Genomic DNA, 20,623 nt, shown 5'->3' on the forward strand with positions numbered 1-20,623 from the left:
GGTTGATTCCAAGTCTTTGCTATTGTGAACAGTGCTGCAATAAACATACGTGTGCATAGAAAACACATTTTTCTTTACAATATGTGAAACATGAAACATTCTCTAGGGTAGAACATATGTCAGTACAGAATATAGGTCTCAACATTTATTTTTTTTGAGATGGAGTCTTGCTCTGTTGCCAGGATGGAGTGCAGTGTCACCATCTTGGCTCACCGCAACCTCTGTCTCCCCGGTTCAAGCAATTCCCTTGCCTCAGCCTCCCGAGCAGCTGGGACTACAGGTGTGCGCCACCATGCCCAGCTAATTTTTTGTATTTTAGTAGAGACGGGGTTTCACCATGTTGGCCAGGATGGTCTCGATCTCTTGCCCTTGTGATCTGCCTGTCGCGGCCTCCCAAAGTGCTGGGATTACAGGTGTGAGCCACCGTGCCCGGCCGCAAGAAATTTTAAAACACTGGAAGTATATCATATATTTTCTAATACTCAATAGAATAAAACTAGAAATCAGTAACAAGAGGAACTTTGGAAACTATGCAACTACCTGGAAACTAAGCAACACGCTCCTGAATGACCACTGGTAGAGGGACGAATTAAGAAAAATAAAAAAAAATTCTTGAAATAAATTAAAATGGAAACACAAAATATTAAAACCTATGGGATACAGCAAAAGCAGTGCCAAGAGGGAAGTTTATAGTAATAAATGTCTACATAAAAAAGCTGAAAGACTCTAAAAACAATCTAGCAACGCACATCTCAAGAACCTCAAAAGCAAGAACAAACCAAATCCAACATTAGTGGAAGAAATAATAAAGATTAGAGCAGACAGCCAGGTGCAGTGGTGCAGATCAGAGCAGACAGCCAGGTGCAGTGGTGCACACCTGTAGTCCCAGTTACTTGGGAGGCTGAGGTGGGAGGATCACTTGAGCCCAGGAATTTGAGTCCAGCTTAGGCAAGACGCCATCTCTAATAAAATAAAAAGTCAGAACAGAACTAAACCACTACCTAGACTAATATAGAGAAGAAGAAAGGAAACCCAAATAAACAAAATCAGAAGTGAGAAAGGAGACACTACAACTGATACCACACTTACAAAGAATCATCAGAGACTATTATGGACAACTTACACCAACAAACTGAAAAATCTGAGGAAGTGGATAAATTCCTGGATATGTACTACCTACCAAGATTCAATAAGTGAGAAATAGAAAACATGAACTGACCAATAATGAGTAATGAGATTGAATCAGTAATAAAGAGTCTTCAAACAAAGAAAAGTCCAGGACCAACGGCTTGGCTGACAAATTCTACCAAACTTTTAAGGAACACCAATTCTCCTCAAACTATTCTAAAAACATTGAAGAGGAGGGAATTATCTCTAACTCATTCTACAAGGATAGCATCACTCTGGTACCAAAACCAGATAAAGACACAACAAAAAAAGAAAAAGTACAGACCAATCCCTGATAAACACAGACACAAAATCCTCATCAAAATACTAGCAAACTGAATTCAACAGCACATTATAAAGACAATACACCACAATCAAGTGGGATTTATACCAGGGAATGCAAGGATGGCTTCACATATACAAATCAATAAATGTGATACACCATATCAACAGAATGAAGGATAAAAACTATATGATCATCTCAATAGATGTAGAAAATTTTTGATAAAATTCAGCATCCCCTCATAAAATCTTTCAACAAACTAGGCACTAAAGGAACATACCTCAACATAATAAAGACCACATACGACAGACCCACAGCTAACATCATATAGACAGGGGAAAGTCTAAAAACCTTTCCTCTAAGAACTTGAACGAGACAAGGATGCCTACTTTCACCACTCCTATTCAATATGGTACTGGAAGTCCTAGCCAGAACAACCAGCCAAGAGAAAGAAATGAAAGGTGATCAGATTAAAAAAAAAAAAAACAAAGTCAAATTGTCCCTCTTTGCAGATGACATGATCTTACATGTAGAAAAATCTGAAGACTCCACCAAAAAACTCTTGGATCTGATAAATAAATTCAGTAAGTTGCAGGATACAAAATCAAAATAGAAAAATTAGCATCATTTCTATACACTAATAATAAACTAGCTGAGAAAGAAGCCCAAAAGACAATCACATTTACAATAGCTATAAAAGGAAAAAAAAAAAACCCTAGGAATAAATCTAACATAACAGGTGGAAAGATCTCTATAAGATAAAACTACAAAACACTGATGAAAGAAATGGAAGAGAATACAAACATCCTTAGAGAGAGACCTTAATTCCTGTAGGATATGGGAGATGACTAATGCCCACCTTGTGCTCCCTGGTCAGGCTGCAAATGGAAATAAAGCATTCCTCTTAGTAAGCAACCATATTTAACTAGAAAACAGTCATTAACACAGTCAGAAACCTTTTTGTTGATAGTCCTTTATCCCCTACTTACCCCTTAGGTAGGTTTACTTGTCTCTCTTAAGAAAAATTAATAGAACACAAGGAAATCTCAATAGAGAGGAAATAGGAAATTTTTATAACCTTATGTGACTAGATGAGAGGCACTGGGGCAGTTTCACTTTCCTTTCTTCTTGCCAGCTATGTTTTGAAAAAAGATAGCAAGAAGGCTGATGGAGCCCGTGTTCTGTGCTAATTATGATCATTCAAATGATTAACCATCACCTTTACAGTCTTCTTGGTGCTTAAATAATAATTAACCATTAACTTTACCCTTTTTCATTAGAATAATCAACTTTTATATGAACAGGAAAATAGTTTAATTCAAAACTGTCAATTATAAATGTCACAATTTTAGTTACTGAATCTTTCCAAGGCTTCGTGGTGTGTAATATACCTTTATTTTTTTCTTGACACGGAGTCTTGCTCTGTCACTCAGGCTGGAGTGCAATGGCACAATCTTGGCTCACTGCAACTGCCACCTCCCAGGTTCAAGCGAGTCCCCTGCCTCAGCCTCCTAAGTAGCTGGGACTACACGTATGTGCCACCACCCCTGGCTAATTTTTGTATTTTTAGTAGAGATAGGGTTTCACTGTGTTGGCCAGGCTGGTCTTGAACTCCTGACCTCAGGTGATCCACCTGCCTCGGCCTCCCAAAGTGCTGGGATTACAGGAGTGAGCCACCATGCCTGGCTGTGTGTAATATACTTTTAAACCAAGGAAAGAACTACATAAGTTTTCAAAATGTGATAAAAACATACTAACATGCAAATAAATAACACTGCTACTAAATTCATTTTACAACAGGACATGAGCTTGTACATGTAAGAATTAAATCCAAGTCCTCAGAGGAGCAGTGTCATACTTCATGAGTTTACAATCATGAATTGTCCATTTTTGGTCATGGGTTCTACATACTTCATGGGTTCTACATACTACAACTTATATTTAATGCATTAAGAATACGTGAATACTGAACCATCTATTAGGCAGCCTACTGGGAAAGAAAAGCTGAATGTGGTCAATAAAAGTGATTATTCTGAAGGAGAGTAGACAGAAATGTGTACCAAGCTACATTTGGACCATTTACATTGAAATCACTATCATTAGCCAACTTAAAGATTGAGAATAAAAGCATGAAGAAGGAAAAATAGAGCAAAATTAGTAATAAGCTCTTTATAATAAACCATTAATTTACACAATGGGAGAAAGCAAAACAACAAATACTTACACATATACACTTTTGTATTTCCCATCTTTTCCAGTACTTGAGATCAGAACTTCATAACCATAGAGCTCTGGTACAGTACTTTCATCTGTTTCACCATTAATGAGGCTGGAAGGTGGTGACCAGGTAAGTACTACTGTCCTTGCCTGGATGTCAGAAGCCTGTAAAAATACAACATTTAAAAGTTCTTTAAAACAACTGTAATGTATACAATGAGCAGTGAAATATCTAATGAGGTTTCAAGATTAAATAAAATGTATCTGTTTATACAGATAAAACAGCTCAAAATATAAACCTGCTCATTGTAAATAATTTGTTGTGGGTTCCACAACAAATGAGGTGGGTTCCACAAAAATTTAAAACCCAGGCCATTCAAAACTATCAGCACAGACACCACATATAGTCAAAAGAAAAAAAACGGGATTAAAAAGACCATTGTAACATATTTAAAAGGGTTCATTTAGAAAGTGTTTTTACAACAGGAAGATGACAAAAACTCAAGAGAAAAAGGAGCAAAGGACATCGACATCCAAAGATACATAAATACAAACGGAAAACATATAAAATGATGTATGTGTGAAACTGCATTCATAAATACACGTAAATTAAAACAAAATCCCAGTTTTCATCTACTGTATAGGGGAAGATTAAAAAGCTAATACTATCTAGCGTTAAAAATGTGGAGAAATGGCACTCTCTAAGCGTGGTATCAGTATATATAAGTTCAATCTTCGTGTACAGCAACTAGTGAATCATCACAAAATTTAAGATGTGTTTGCTTTTTGATTCAGAAATTCTACATCCAGGAATTTTTTTTCAGGGTAATATCCTATAAACTTAACATATGTATACAAATATACACTTAAGAATGTTCATTGCAACATTATTAATGGCAAAAAGCTAGAACTAACTATAGGGCACTGACTACCTAAATGATGGTACATAATACAGCCCATGAACACATTATTCTGCAAGTGTTCAAAAAAGAATACGAGGTGGACATACACGTGCTAACATCTGAAAATTTCCTCAATATACAGGTGCTACATAATAGGAGAAAAAAGTGAAGCTGGAAAGCAGTACATATACTGTGACTGCAGTTAACTTTTATAAAACTGCACAAAAATGTCTGAAAATGTACTGTACATCAATTGTTATCTTTGGGGATTTAGTGTATGTGTGGTGAGATGCAGAGAAAGTTGTGACAGAAAAAAACAGGTGGTTTCAATTATGTTTTATATATTTTTATACTACTGAAATAATTTTATGAGTACAAGTTACTTTTACAAGACAAGCCTAATAAAGCGAAAAAAATCTAGAGATCGGGTAAGGTTTCCAGATTGGTAAGAAAGGTACCAGATTATATGTAGGCATTTATACAAAAGCTTGCTTTAAAATTATACACGTTTAATGACTACCTTAGCATTTCTAAAACCAAACTAATAATCACTAGGATGACAATTACTCCTATCTTGAATTAAAGTAAAATAAGTAATCTCCATAAAATTGTAATATTCTGTCCTTTTCAATGTTCTCAAAGTCTGAATAAATAAAAAAAACTATTACTATATTTATTTTGCTTCTGTTAAATCATAGGAAATGTAATACTGTATTCACTATAATACTGTCTTAAAGTCTTGGTACTGTGTTTCATTTACAATGAACTTAAACATGATTCCTTGTATGATCCAGTATACAGCTGGCTATTAACCTGAAACTGAGCAGGTTTTTTTCTTTTTTAAAACAAACTGTTACTATACATGTATGGATACCCATAAGTGTCTCTTGATTTTATGGGATGATCACAGTTGTGTTAAACTTTGAGAACGTGAATAGGACTATGAAAGTGGGTCATTCAAAAGCATTAACTGGCATCTACTTTAGTAGTAGTAGTAGTAGTAGGAGTAGTAGTCAAAAGCATTAATTGGCATTTACTTTAGTAGCAGTAGTAGTAGTAGGAGTAGTAGGAATAGTAGTCAAAAGCATTAGTAGTAGTAGTAGTAGCAGTAGTAGTAGTAGTAGTAGTAGTAGTAGCAGCAGTAGCAGCAGTAGTAGTAAAGATGGGGTCTTTCTATGTTGCCCAGGATGGTCTCGAGCTCCTGGCCTCAAGCCACCCTCCCGCCTCAGCCTCCCAAAGTGTTGGAATTACAGATGTTGAGTCACTATGCCCAGCTTGGCACCTACTTTATGAAGCTTACTTTATCAGGATCTGTGGTGAATACAGACAGCCGAGAAAATATTAAATATGGAAGCACAAGATGTGTCACTAATTTGCCTGGTGGTACACTGAACTCCCACCCTCTTAGGGTTCTAGGCCTCATCAACAAAATGAGTGGCTGAGCGAGATGAACTGTTTACCAGAGTTACACAAATAAAGTATTTTTAAAAGCCTTTTATTTGGAAATAAATTTAGGTTTAAAGAAAAGTTGGGAAGACAGTATGGAATCCCTATCTATCCTTTACCCAGCTTCCCCTAATATTAACATCCTATATAACCATGCACTTTTGTCAAAACTAAGAAATTAATATTGGTAAATACTATTAACTAAGCTTTCAACTTAAACTATACTTTTAACTAAACAGAATTCCAAAATACTAGGGTGAATTTAGCAAACATAGTTTTAAAAATAAATTTAAAAAATTTTAAAATACTAATATCAACTTAAAATATATATATATATATATATATATATATATATTTTATTGAGACTAGGTCTTACTATTGTTGCCTGGGCTGGTTGCAAACTCCTAGGCTCAAACGATCCTCCTGCCGCGGCCTCCTAAAGTATTGGGATTACAGGCGTGAGCCACTGCACTGGGCCAATTTCAACTTTTTCAATTTGCTTTTCCAGAAAATCTTTTAGTACTAACTCATTCTATTAAAAAGATATCTTATGGTCAGGTGCAGGGGCTCATGCCTGTAATCCCAGCACTTTGGGAGGACAAGGTGGGCAGATCACCTGAGGTTAAGAGTTCAAGACCAGCCTGGCCAACATGGTGGAACCCTATCTTTACTAAAACTACAAAAATTATCTGGGCATGGTGGTGCATGCCTGTAATCCCAGCTACTCAGGAGACTGAAACCCAAGAATCACTTGAACCTGGGAGGCAGAGGTTGCAGCAAGCTGAAATCATGCCACTGCAATCCAAAACTACAGCACTCCAGTCTGGGTAAAAGAGCAAGACTCTGTCTCAAAAAAAAAAAAAAAAAAAAGGGGTATCTTATTACTTGCACATAAATGTTAAAGTCACAGAAAGAGTGATTTCATTGGGAGAAGATGTGGAAAACTTCGTAAGTGAATTCTGAATTTAATTTTAAAGGACTTGGATGAGATAAAATTTGGTAGAAAGAGGTGGGTGATCAATACAGGAATGAGTATTTATATTTCCAAGCTTATAACTGCAATCTGGTAGTCCAAGGCATGTTCTTATGTATTTTAAAAATCTTCTAAAAATGCTGTTTTCTGTTGCTGGTTTCAGGTGAATTATAAAGAGTCGCATAGAAGAAAAAGAAGTGGACACCCACATAGATACCACAAAATTCCTGTGTGAAGACTGAGGTAGTAATTGTGTGTGTATGTGGAGTGGTAGGGGACAGTGGGGAGAGTGGATCCTATAAACTTACAGTGAAATAATAAAGCTTGGAGTATTAATCTGGCATGGGGAGAATGAAAGGTAAAGAAATGTAAGATGATACTGTAACCCAGGAAAACCTGGATGTAAGTGTTTACCGATGGAAACGACGAAAGGAAACAGAAACAAAAGAGATCTAACCCAATTTCTTCTTCATTTTAGAGGAATGAAGAACGTGTTAAATTGGATAGACAAGCAAATTGAGAATTTGGTTTTCTCAAGTTGCTAGTGAAACATTCAAACTTGGGTATTCTTTAGCGTGTCTCAGGAGATACAGTTCTACAGGAACAGATGAATAATTAGGATTGAAAATATAGATTTGGAAGTAATTTGAACTCTATTTGTATGTTAATGTTAGAAGTAAAATTTGCTTTTATATCCATATCACTTGATTCTTACAACTACCACCTAAAGTAGGCAAAATAGGCTTACCTATCTTCATTTTATGAAAGGAGCATATTCAGAAAGGTTAAGTAACTTGTCTGAGGTCACAGAACCATTGACTAGGACCCGAATAATTCAGTTATTTTCCTACTACTCAATGATCCCACCCTGAATCTACTTCTAGGTGGTGGCTGAAAACAGATACGATTGTGTAAAAATGTCTAAGAACTGATAAAGATGGTAATAGGAAAAAGTGAAAATAGCTCTTTTAGAAAGTGGCTAGATTATGTACAATATATTTTTTGAGGCAGATTGTGATCCTTGTAAGGTAGTCATCAAAACTACCCTTGAGAAAAACTGCACATTGGGTTAAATTAAGTATATATACAGGAAACTAAACTGTTAAAAAAGTTCAAAGCCATATATATTGTATGAATTTTGACAAAGACTGTAGAAGAAAGAAATGAGAGTATCTAATTTCTGGATTTCCAGAAATATTAAAGTAGAATAAACATCAATGTTTGATCCTTGTCTAGATAAGGGCATCAGGAGGTGAGAGAAGAATTCTGAAGATAACTCAAAGGCTGAGCCTAAGGAAACTTGGAGTTAGTAAGTACTTCTAGTAACCACAAAAAGGTAAAGGGAAGGGGTAATGATTCTGAAAGCAAAAAGGTAATGAGTAAAAGGCATGACACATTTAATTTTAAGCACTACTGAAATAAATGGAAATGAAATCCACTGAAATAAATGTCAGTAGATTTTCACAAAAATGCGACTGAGAACAATTTCAAAGAAGAACAAATGAAAAGACAATACTTTCAATATAATTAATTATTTCATGCATGTGAGGGTACACAATACCATTATTCTCCATTTTCTGAAAGAAGAAACATTCACAAAGGTCAAGTGACTTGTCATGGGTCATTCAACTCCTAAGTACACAGCTGAGACTGTGAGACTAGTGCATGTACCACATTCTCCCCTACACACTGCACTCTGGTCACATGAGTGAGCTTTTCTCTTTCCTTTTTTGTTCCTCAAATGTGCCATGTTCAGTGCTTTTCAAATGCTGCTCAGTTTGCAATACTGTTCCCATACTTTCCACCCCGTCCTCAATGCCCAACCACTACTTTTCCTTCAAATATCTGTACAATAATCCTTCCTTAGGGAAACTTCCCTGATTCCCTATCCAGGTTTAGTCCTCCTATTATATGCTCTGATTGCTCTCTATCTTTTTGTTCTGGCACTTCACAGTTACAATTTACCGTTCATTGTGTGATGCTTAGTTTTCTAAACTAAGTCTTGTGGCAGAGCCCGTGTCTATCCTTTGCTTTCCATTCTATCTCCAGCTTTAGCACAGCATCTGTCACTTTGTAAGTGGTCAAATATTTATGGAATGAAAAAGTGAATGAACACATTTAATTTAGTGCTCTAAAAGAACTAGAGCATGCAAAAACAACCAAACACACAAAAACAAGCAAAAACCCTGATCTGTGCTTTGTAGCTCACAAATAATTTAATCAAAGAGGAATCGGCATTCAAACTATAAACATAAAGTAAAACAAAGCAAACAAAACCATCAGCATTACTTTAAGTTTTATGATACAGGGCTTACTATCTTATTAAATTACATGTTCTTCCTGATGTTGAGTAAGAAAGTCTTTGAATTGGCTTTAAGATTGACTTTTTGTGTATGTAAATTATACATTTATTTATTTATTTATTTATTTATTTATTTATTTTTGAGACAGGTTCTTGCTCTGTCACCCTGGCTGGAGTGAAAAGGCACAATCTTAGTTCCCTGCAGCATTGAACTCCTAGGCTCAAGGGATCCTCCCACCTCAGCATCCCAAGTAGCTGGGACTACAGGTGTGTGCCTCCATGTCTGTAGTATCTGTATTTGTTTTTTGTAGAGACAAGGTCTCAATATATTGTGCAGGCTGGTCTCAAACTCCTGGCCTCAAATGATCCTCCTGTCTTGGTTTTCCAAAGGACTGGGAAAGTGTGAGCCACTGAACCTGGCCTGAAAATTATACTTTTAATATACACTACAACAAGTAAATGCTACTAGCATTAGCTATTAAATCACTCAAACATCAATCTTATTAAGGCTACTAAATTCCTTTTCTAGGAAACCTAGTGATATACACTTGGACACAGAGAGCTCTTGGAAGGATACTGCCTAAATTTCAGTCGTAGCTCTACTACTACTAATTGAAACTCACTGTTGCTTCAGTTTCCTCATTTGTAAAATAGGAAAAATAGTACATATATGGTTGTCACAGGTATTAAATAATGCATATGTGCATTCCAGGTACTCTAAACAGAGACTGATGCTAATCAATTTGTGTTAGCCATTACTATGAAATAATTCTGTGTAAATTTACATTTATTGAAACATATATGCTCTATTCTCAAGAGAAAACAGATTAGAATAAAGCTAGAGCAACCAAATCTATTATTTGGGAGTTGCCAGAAAAAGTAGGACCACAGTAGTCTATTAGATGAGGAACTGGCTTACTCAAACATCCTGAAACATGGCAAGATAAAAAGCCTTTGTGGAGATGGTACTAAGAATAATAACTTTTCCAATTTGTTTTCTTAGAAAAACAAAGTATTTTTGGGGTAATTTAGCATAAAACATTTTACCATGGATGTTTCTCAGAGTTGGGAGAAAGTAGTTTGTTTTATGAACCAAAAAATATTCTTATCAATCTTAAATTGCCTTATTCTGGCTGAAAAAGTCCTATGGCCTACTTCTTCCACCATCTTTCCCCCTTTACTATACTCCAGTGATAATGGTTCTTTCCATCTGTCCAACTCCCCATGCTTACTTACACCCATTCTCCCTCTCCCATTCCTTCCACTTTTGCACTTTTTCTCACTTGTCAGAGAACGCTTCCCTGATTGCTCTATTTAACCTAACAACCTCTCCTAGTAATCTCATTATATTATTCCTATTTCTATAATAGCAATCTTTACTATCACACAGAATTCTGTTTGTGCATTTGTTTTTTATTTATTGGCATATAGTAAGGGATCAATAAATATCTGATGAATGAATGAAAAACTATGTAGCTCTTCAAAGAATCAGGTAATGACATAGAAAGACAGCTGAGGCATACCATATTGAGTGAAAACAGCTTGTCACAGAATACAGTATTATCCTATTTTCATAAAAAGTTAAAAGAAAAAAACTACATTTTAATGGATGAACACCTTATATTAATATACTAAATATAAACATCAATAAAATACATAAGATACTTACCACTGGTTTGACAATGTTGGAAAGAAGTGCTTCAAATGCTTTAGTTTCTTCATTTTTTTCTTAAAAAATAAAACATTTGAATATTAAAAAAAAGAATTTAGATACAATCCCTTCTTCTCCCTAAATATATATTCTGAAACTAGGTTGGTATTTGAGACTTTTCTAGTTCTTACTCCTTTGTTCATACTCAGCAGTTTGTGGCCCTTCAGCATTCATCTACTTCAGTTTTTATTTCTATCTTAACTGTGACTACTAATTATAACACCACTATATATAAATATATCTATATATATTTAGACATGGCTATATCTATCTGAACCAAATTTTTCTTATAGAAAGTATATTTTTATTCATGGTTGTAAGAATATTCTCTCTGAAAAGTTCTCATTTGTCAATCTCATACCTCTTAATAAAGTTAACTATTTTTTTCATGACATGCCTTAGCTATGGTTTCCCAAATTGGAAATGTAATTGGCTTGACTGTAACTTATAGCCACCACTGATAGGCAAAAAACTTTAACTTAATTCTTCCGAAACATCAGTGCTGAAAACAATGATCAGGAGATTTCAAATAAACGGGAGAACACTTATGTAAATGTTGTTAATATACAGGTCGTGAACAGTTAAGGCAGTTTTTGAAATTTGTTGGTGAGGAATAGAAATTTTAAGGAAAAGGAAGGTAGAAAGAGTCAACATGGCTTATATTTTCATATTTCCCTCAAAGTTGGAAGCACTTTAGTTTCTAGTCGATATTAATTACCTACACTATTTGGTAATAAAAATCAATTTAGATAAGCATATTCAACGACTGATAGAGTTGTGGTTATTGGTGCTTGTGAAATGACATGTTGGTATGGTTCATAGTCATTTCTGATGAAACCTTTAGAACCTGACATGGTCTACCATGCATATCTATGTATTTCTACATAAGCATATCTACGTCAAACAGGTAATAGTCAGTATTAAGGAAACCTAAAAGAACATAAATATAGAAACTACATTAGTCAAAGTAAGCAGTAGTTAGAAGTTTAACATTACAATCAAAAGTACTTGGTACTAACTCTACAACTGTAGGCATGTGAAAGACAGGCTGTTAACCCAGCTATATTTTACCTTACTGAGATTGATTCAAGTAGATACACATAGTAGTGCTCAAAGTTCATACAGTAGGCTCATGCCTGTAATCTCAGCACACTGGAAGGCCAAGGTGGGTGGACTGCTTGAGCCTAGGAATTGGAGACCGGCCTGGCCAAGATGGTGAAACCTTGTCTCTACTAAAAATACAAAAATTAGTTGGGCTTGGTGGCACACACCCATAGTCCCAGCTACTCAGGAGGCTGAGGCACAGGAACTGCTTCAACACAGGAGGCGGAGGTTGCAGTGAGCTGATATTGTGCCACTGCATTCCAGCCTGGGTGGCAGAGCGAGACTTGGTCTCAAAAACAAACAAAAACCAATAAAACAAACAAACAAAAACCACTAAAACAAAGTTCACAGAGTAAAAGTCAGAGGTTAGGGGAAGGATCCAAGAGTAACAAGGAGAGTTTAGGAGAAGAGAACTTTTGAAGAAAGAAGTGGAAAATACTCTAGCCTAATTATAGAGTACACAGAGAGATTGGTAAATGATATAACTATTTGCTATCAAGGTTTTACTCAAAAAGAAGGTGGGAGAAATAAAAAGTTTTGATACATTAGGGACGGTGGCTCAGGCCTGTAATTGCAGCACTTTGAGAGGCCAAGATGGGAGGTTCGCTTGAGCCCAGAAGTTTAAGACCAGCATGGGCAAAACAGCGAGACCCTGTCTCTACTAAAAGTTAAAAAATTAGCTGGGTGTGGTGGTGCATGCCTGTAGTTTCCAGCTACAGTGATCTATGATTGTGCCACTCCAGCCTGGGTGACAAAGCAAGACCCTGTCTCAAAAAAAAACCCAAAAAACCAGTTTTGATTAAAAACCAGTAGCATAGTCTTATCAAAGGCCCAGAATCAGAAGAAAGGAATCTGGATTAATGTTATCTGAGTTTTCCTATCAAACAGAAATTTCAGTCAGTACAATTTACGATATAGATGAAATTACTAATTGAGGTTTTCTAAACTGTCAAAAGCTGTAGCCTGTAATAGTCCATCTGGACCATGACAAAATGACTGAAAGGTTAGAATATACTTTTAGTAGGTTAAATCATGACAAGTAGCATCAATGAGAACATTTCAGTATTTCAAACAGTTACCTTCAATTTCTGTATCAACTTGCACAACACCTTTCCCCTTCCCAGACTTGATTTTTGCTGATCCTGTGTTTATACCACCAGCATTTTGTCCTTTTATAAGTCCATTATGTTCATTAATGGGAGAAGGGCATTTCTGGGGTGATGATGGTGGACTGCTCATTTTATCTTTCTGTGTTCCTTGGCGATCCTTCAATTTTTTCTGCAAACGTTCATATGTTTTACTAGATCGTTCATCTCTAAAGTTGGATCTTCCATGTGTAGAGTGAGCATCTAGGAGGAAATAAAAACCAAAAGTTAAGAAGATCACTTTCTCCAAATAAGTTTATGCCATGAAAAAAGGACAGAAAATAAATCTATCATATAAAACTTTTATAAAATATTTAAAAGAATTTTGCATAACAAAGCAACCTTTGTGTCTCCATAAACTATTAGAACCAAGCTTTGTGATTTATTCTAATTTTATATATATATATCTATCTATCTTATCTCTCTATATATAACTCTCTATGTATTATATATATCTATATATATCTCAAGTAAATTTACAGAGAGATTTCTTTCCTCCTTCTGTTCTCAACTAATTATTAATCTCCACAGAAACAGCTTGGTGGTAACTTATGATTACTGCAGGTGAGGAATGAGACTTGAACTGAGCAGTCCACAGTTTTTTCCCTTTTACTCTTTAGTAACTATTACTTTTCACATCTTTTTGAACCTTAAACACATAAAATAGATAAAAAGAAAACCACTGCCTGCTTAAATTCCCTTATGACTCAAAAAAGCAAATCATCACTGAAAAAAAAGTTAGCAAAAAGAAATGATTTAGACTGTTTAACAATAACAACCTACATACAATGTATCTTCAGATACTAAAAACTCAAAGTTGTGATTTCGAAGAATCTACTCATTCTAATAAAAGTCACATAGTAACATAATTAAGTCAATATGCTCAATAAATATTAATTCAATTGTCCCCAGAGTTTTTTAAATTTAAAATTTGTCATGAGAAAAATATTTTTTAAAAGCCTCAGTAAAAAGTTTTAATTTAGCAGTGCCTTAAGAAAATTATTACAGTATTTTTGAAATGAGTATTATAAGGATATGTACAATAACATTAGAATGAATGTGGACCTCTACCTCATACCATATACAAATTGATTCAAATGAATCAATGACCATAATGTAAGAGATTAAATTATAGAACTCTCAGAAGAAAATACGGTTGCATGACCTTGGATTAGGCAATAGTTTCTTAGATGAGACACCAAAAATATAAGCAATCAAAGAAAAAATTAGATTTCATCAGAATTAAAAGTTTTTCTGCACCAAAGGATACCACAAGTGAAAAGACAATGTGGGAGGAAATTATATATCTGATAAGGAACTTGTATCCAGAATATGTACACTCTTACCATTCAACAATAAAAAGACAAATATCCCAATTTAAAAAATGGGTGAAGAATTCAAATAGACATTTCTCCAAAGAAAATATATGAATGGGGCTGGGTGCAGTGGCTCCCGCCTGTAATCCCAGCACTTCGGGAGGGTGAGGCAGGTGGATCACAAGGTCAGGAGTTCAAGACCAGCCTGGCCAAGATGGTGAAACTCCATCTCTACTAAAAATACAAAAAATTAGCCAGGCGTGGTGGCGCGCGCCTGTAATCCCAGCTACTTGCGAGGCTGAGGCAGAAGAATCACTTGAATCTGGGACGCAGAGGTTGCAGTGAGCCAAGATCATGCCACTGCACTCCAGCTTGGGTAACAAGAGTGAAACTCTATCTCAGAAAAAAAAAAAAAAAAAAAAAAAAGGAAAAAAAAATATACGAATGGCCAATAAGCACATGAAAAGATGATCAACGTTAGTAGCATTAGGGAAAAGCAAATCAAAACCATAATGAGAGAGAAATTTATTCAGGATGCCTATAATCAAAAGACAGACAACAACAAGTTTTGGCAAAGAAACTGGAAACCTCATACATTGCTGGTAGGAATGTAAAATGGTGTAGTCACTGTGGAAAATTAATATAGAATTAACACATGACCCAGCAATTCCACTCTGAGGCACATACCCGCAAGAAATGAAAATATGTCAACACAAAAACTTGTACACAAATGGTCACAGCAGTATTATTCATAGACAAAAAGTCAAAACAACCCAAAGGTCCAACTAATTATTAATCTCCACAGAAACAGCTTGGTGGTAACTTATGATTACTGCAGGTGAGGAATGAGACTTGAACTGAGCAGTCCACAGTTTTTTCCCTTTTACTCTTTAGTAACTATTACTTTTCACATCTTTTTGAACCTTAAACACATAAAATAGATAAAAAGAAAACCACTGCCTGCTTAAATTCCCTTATGACTCAAAAAAGCAAATCATCACTGAAAAAAAAGTTAGCAAAAAGAAATGATTTAGACTGTTTAACAATAACAACCTACATACAATGTATCTTCAGATACTAAAAACTCAAAGTTGTGATTTCGAAGAATCTACTCATTCTAATAAAAGTCACATAGTAACATAATTAAGTCAATATGCTCAATAAATATTAATTCAATTGTCCCCAGAGTTTTTTAAATTTAAAATTTGTCATGAGAAAAATATTTTTTAAAAGCCTCAGTAAAACTTGGCGATCCTTCAATTTTTTCTGCAAACGTTCATATGTTTTACTAGATCGTTCATCTCTAAAGTTGGATCTTCCATGTGTAGAGTGAGCATCTAGGAGGAAATAAAAACCAAAAGTTAAGAAGATCACTTTCTCCAAATAAGTTTATGCCATGAAAAAAGGACAGAAAATAAATCTATCATATAAAACTTTTATAAAATATTTAAAAGAATTTTGCATAACAAAGCAACCTTTGTGTCTCCATAAACTATTAGAACCAAGCTTTGTGATTTATTCTAATTTTATATATATATATCTATCTATCTTATCTCTCTATATATAACTCTCTATGTATTATATATATCTATATATATCTCAAGTAAATTTACAGAGAGATTTCTTTCCTCCTTCTGTTCTCAACTAATTATTAATCTCCACAGAAACAGCTTGGTGGTAACTTATGATTACTGCAGGTGAGGAATGAGACTTGAACTGAGCAGTCCACAGTTTTTTCCCTTTTACTCTTTAGTAACTATTACTTTTCACATCTTTTTGAACCTTAAACACATAAAATAGATAAAAAGAAAACCACTGCCTGCTTAAATTCCCTTATGACTCAAAAAAGCAAATCATCACTGAAAAAAAAGTTAGCAAAAAGAAATGATTTAGACTGTTTAACAATAACAACCTACATACAATGTATCTTCAGATACTAAAAACTCAAAGTTGTGATTTCGAAGAATCTACTCATTCTAATAAAAGTCACATAGTAACATAATTAAGTCAATATGCTCAATAAATATTAATTCAATTGTCCCCAGAGTTTTTTAAATTTAAAATTTGTCATGAGAAAAATATTTTTTAAAAGCCTCAGTAAAAAGTTTTAATTTAGCAGTGCCTTAAGAAAATTATTACAGTATTTTTGAAATGAGTATTATAAGGATATGTACAATAACATTAGAATGAATGTGGACCTCTACCTCATACCATATACAAATTGATTCAAATGAATCAATGACCATAATGTAAGAGATTAAATTATAGAACTCTCAGAAGAAAATACGGTTGCATGACCTTGGATTAGGCAATAGTTTCTTAGATGAGACACCAAAAATATAAGCAATCAAAGAAAAAATTAGATTTCATCAGAATTAAAAGTTTTTCTGCACCAAAGGATACCACAAGTGAAAAGACAATGTGGGAGGAAATTATATATCTGATAAGGAACTTGTATCCAGAATATGTACACTCTTACCATTCAACAATAAAAAGACAAATATCCCAATTTAAAAAATGGGTGAAGAATTCAAATAGACATTTCTCCAAAGAAAATATATGAATGGGGCTGGGTGCAGTGGCTCCCGCCTGTAATCCCAGCACTTCGGGAGGGTGAGGCAGGTGGATCACAAGGTCAGGAGTTCAAGACCAGCCTGGCCAAGATGGTGAAACTCCATCTCTACTAAAAATACAAAAAATTAGCCAGGCGTGGTGGCGCGCGCCTGTAATCCCAGCTACTTGCGAGGCTGAGGCAGAAGAATCACTTGAATCTGGGACGCAGAGGTTGCAGTGAGCCAAGATCATGCCACTGCACTCCAGCTTGGGTAACAAGAGTGAAACTCTATCTCAGAAAAAAAAAAAAAAAAAAAAAAAAGGAAAAGAAAATATACGAATGGCCAATAAGCACATGAAAAGATGATCAACGTTAGTAGCATTAGGGAAAAGCAAATCAAAACCATAATGAGAGAGAAATTTATTCAGGATGCCTATAATCAAAAGACAGACAACAACAAGTTTTGGCAAAGAAACTGGAAACCTCATACATTGCTGGTAGGAATGTAAAATGGTGTAGTCACTGTGGAAAATTAATATAGAATTAACACATGACCCAGCAATTCCACTCTGAGGCACATACCCGCAAGAAATGAAAATATGTCAACACAAAAACTTGTACACAAATGGTCACAGCAGTATTATTCATAGACAAAAAGTCAAAACAACCCAAAGGTCCATCCGCTAATGAGTGATAAAATGTTGTATATCTACAGAATGCAATATTATTGCAGCCATAAAAAGGAATGAAGTACTATTATATGTGAGAACATGAACTTTGAAAACATGACATTAAGTGAAAAAAACCTAGACACAAAAGTCTACATACTGTTTAATGAAATACTTATATGTATATTTATATGCAGTCTAGAATAGGCAAACTCATTCAGACAGAAAGTAGATTATGGGATATGAAGGAAGAGAGAGTTGGGACTGACGGTTAATAGTACAGTTTCTTTTTTGGGATGCTAGAAATGTTCTGGAATTAGACAGTGGTAGTTAATATAGTACATACTGAAAATACAAAACATTGAATTGCATATGTTGCACAATACAGTAAATATATTAAAAACCACTGAAGTGTAAAATGATGAACTGTTAAATTGTCTAAACTATAGCTCAACAAAAAGTTAAGAAAAATAGCAGCTGCAATCAATTAGATCAATTAGTACATACTCTAAAATGCTTTATTTTATCTATTATTCAAAATAATAAAGCCACCATGGAGGAGAAAAAAGAATGTATTACAGTAGAAAGAGAAAGAACTTAATCATTGGATAGATCGGAGAGGGTTAAAATCCTGAGCAATTAACTAGCAGTGTGGCCTTGCAGAAATTACTTAACATTTCTGAGCCTTGGTTTCCTCATTTGAATTTTGCAGAATTTTACTGAAGATTAAGTGAGATAATACACGCGTAAGCATAGTGCCTAGCAAGGTTCAGGCTCACTAACAGTACTGCTAACAGTGAAATGTTGGATCAGATTCCACTTTGAGAATCCATATGAATTGTGCATGGAAAGGGCGTCATGGAGGTATAGCTATTGGTTAGAAAACCACACTGTCAGTAATTAGCATCCAGTGGTAGAATCTCTGGCTTATAACCTCAAGTACAACATGACTCCTCCCTTTTACCACTGGGTAGCTAATTTGTGGATTTGTGTCCCTCACTTTCCTTCACATCAATGTAGATCACCTCCATGTATTCTAATGTATATCCCTACAGAATAACAAGGGGTTTTAACAATGCAAAATAGTAATAATTGTAATACTAGCTTTTTCTTACAGTTTTCTCAGATTACAAGAAAAAACTAGTATTTTAAAAACTAAGTCATAATTAGCAGTAAACAAAAATAGGATGAGACTAACCTGCAGTATAAACTTTTGGTACTCAGAAGTATGTTCCTTGGAACACAGCATGAACATCTCCTAGGAGCTTGTTAGAAATGCAGAATCTCAAGCACTACCCAGAGCTACTGAACCAATTTGCATTACTTGGGCAATCGAAGTAAGTTTGACAAATATATATGATACGTGCAATATATCCACTATTTACAGGCTGTGCTGTGTAATTTCAATTTTCTATTTGAAGTTATTTCTTCTGCAAATGTACTGAGCATAAGTGACAGGCAATGCTAAGTGCAGGGAAACAACAGTGATTAAAACAGATTCAGTTCTTAGGGAGTTGATAGTCAAATAAGGGAGATAGACATACAAACACAATGACAAAAAAGAAATTGCGTTAAGTTCTGTGAAAGATGCAAACAAGGTTCAGTGCTAGAGACTGACAAGGTAAGATCAGGAAGGTTTCTCTGAAAACTGAAATTTAAAGGATAAAGGAAATTTATAGAAAAGGCAGAGAGACCACCATGTACAGAGGGACCAAGGCAAGAAAGAACTTGGAGGTTTTGAAAAACTGAAGATATAAGCGGACCAAGGGAAAGTAGTGGACAAGGAAGTCGGGGCCACAGGGCAGAACGTTGCAAGGACAGTTTGCAACCAGAGCTAATTTTGCTTCCTAGAGATCATTTGGAAATGTCTGGAGATATTTTTAGATGTCAGAATATTTAAAATGTTGTCTTGCAGTTGTGTGCTACAACTGTGCTACACAATGGCAGTTAGTGCGTAGAGGCCAGGGATGCCTTTAAATATCCTACAATGCAGAGTTTTGTCCTCTACAATGAAGACTTATCCATCCTAAAACATCAATAGTGGCGTGTTTGAGAAACCTTACTCTAGTCTAGGGGAAGGGTTTAGAATTTTATTCTAATTGCAATGGGAAATCACTGAAATAGTTTAAACAGAATAGTCTGATTAATATTTGAAAATAATTACTGTGGCTGAGAATTGATTATTGGGGGCAAGAATGGAAACAAAACCAACTGGAAGGTCATTGTTGCAGTTGTCCTGGCAAGAGCTGACGGTGGATGGATTTGAGTGGCAGTGGGGAAGTAGTAGAAAAAATTCAGAAACTTCTGAAAATAAAACTGATACTAATTGATGTAAGGGTTGGAAAAGGAGAAATCAAATTTGACCACCCGGCTTTCATTTGAGCGAACCAAGTGGCTAGTGGACCACCTACTGAGATGACGGGACAGAAAAAAAGCAAGTCATGGGGGTCCACATTTGACATTTCTGTTTAGAAATGTTCTGAAATGCATGAGACATCTGTGTGGAGTTATTGAGAAGGCAGTCAGGAATAAGTCTGGCGCTTAGAGAGGTTTGGGCTGAAGATATAAATGTGAGAGCTATCAGTATATAGGCAGTGTTTAAAGCTATGAGACATATTAAGATACTATTTTGTGTTTATGTTTGGTAGCCTACTCTTTCCCCAAATTTATTAACTCCCTGAGGGCAGAGGTTACGTTTTTTTTTGTTTTTTGTTTTTTTGAGATGGAGTCTCACTCTGTCACCCAGGCTGGAGTGCAGTGGCACTATCTCAGCTCACTGCAACTTCCGCCTCCCTGGTTCAAGTGATTCTCCTGCCTCACCCTCCCAAGTAGCTG

General features: G+C 35.3%; 1 protein-coding gene across 3 annotated transcripts in view; it reads right to left on the reverse strand.

Moving 5' to 3' along the window:
• Positions 1-20,623, reverse strand: part of FNDC3A (fibronectin type III domain containing 3A) — a 227,413-nt gene that overhangs the window by 55,390 nt on the left and 151,400 nt on the right. For all 3 annotated transcript variants that reach the window (XM_011998601.1, XM_011998603.1, XM_011998604.1), the window contains 3 exons: positions 13,185-13,454; positions 10,960-11,018; positions 3,675-3,832 (listed from right to left, as the gene is read on the reverse strand). In XM_011998601.1, the coding sequence (XP_011853991.1) occupies positions 3,675-3,832; positions 10,960-11,018; positions 13,185-13,454 (487 nt within the window). The remainder of the gene's footprint in view (positions 1-3,674; positions 3,833-10,959; positions 11,019-13,184; positions 13,455-20,623) is intronic.

The sequence above is a fragment of the Mandrillus leucophaeus genome, unplaced genomic scaffold (genome assembly GCF_000951045.1).
Source record: "Mandrillus leucophaeus isolate KB7577 unplaced genomic scaffold, Mleu.le_1.0 Scaffold577, whole genome shotgun sequence".
Lineage (NCBI taxonomy): Eukaryota > Metazoa > Chordata > Mammalia > Primates > Cercopithecidae > Mandrillus > Mandrillus leucophaeus.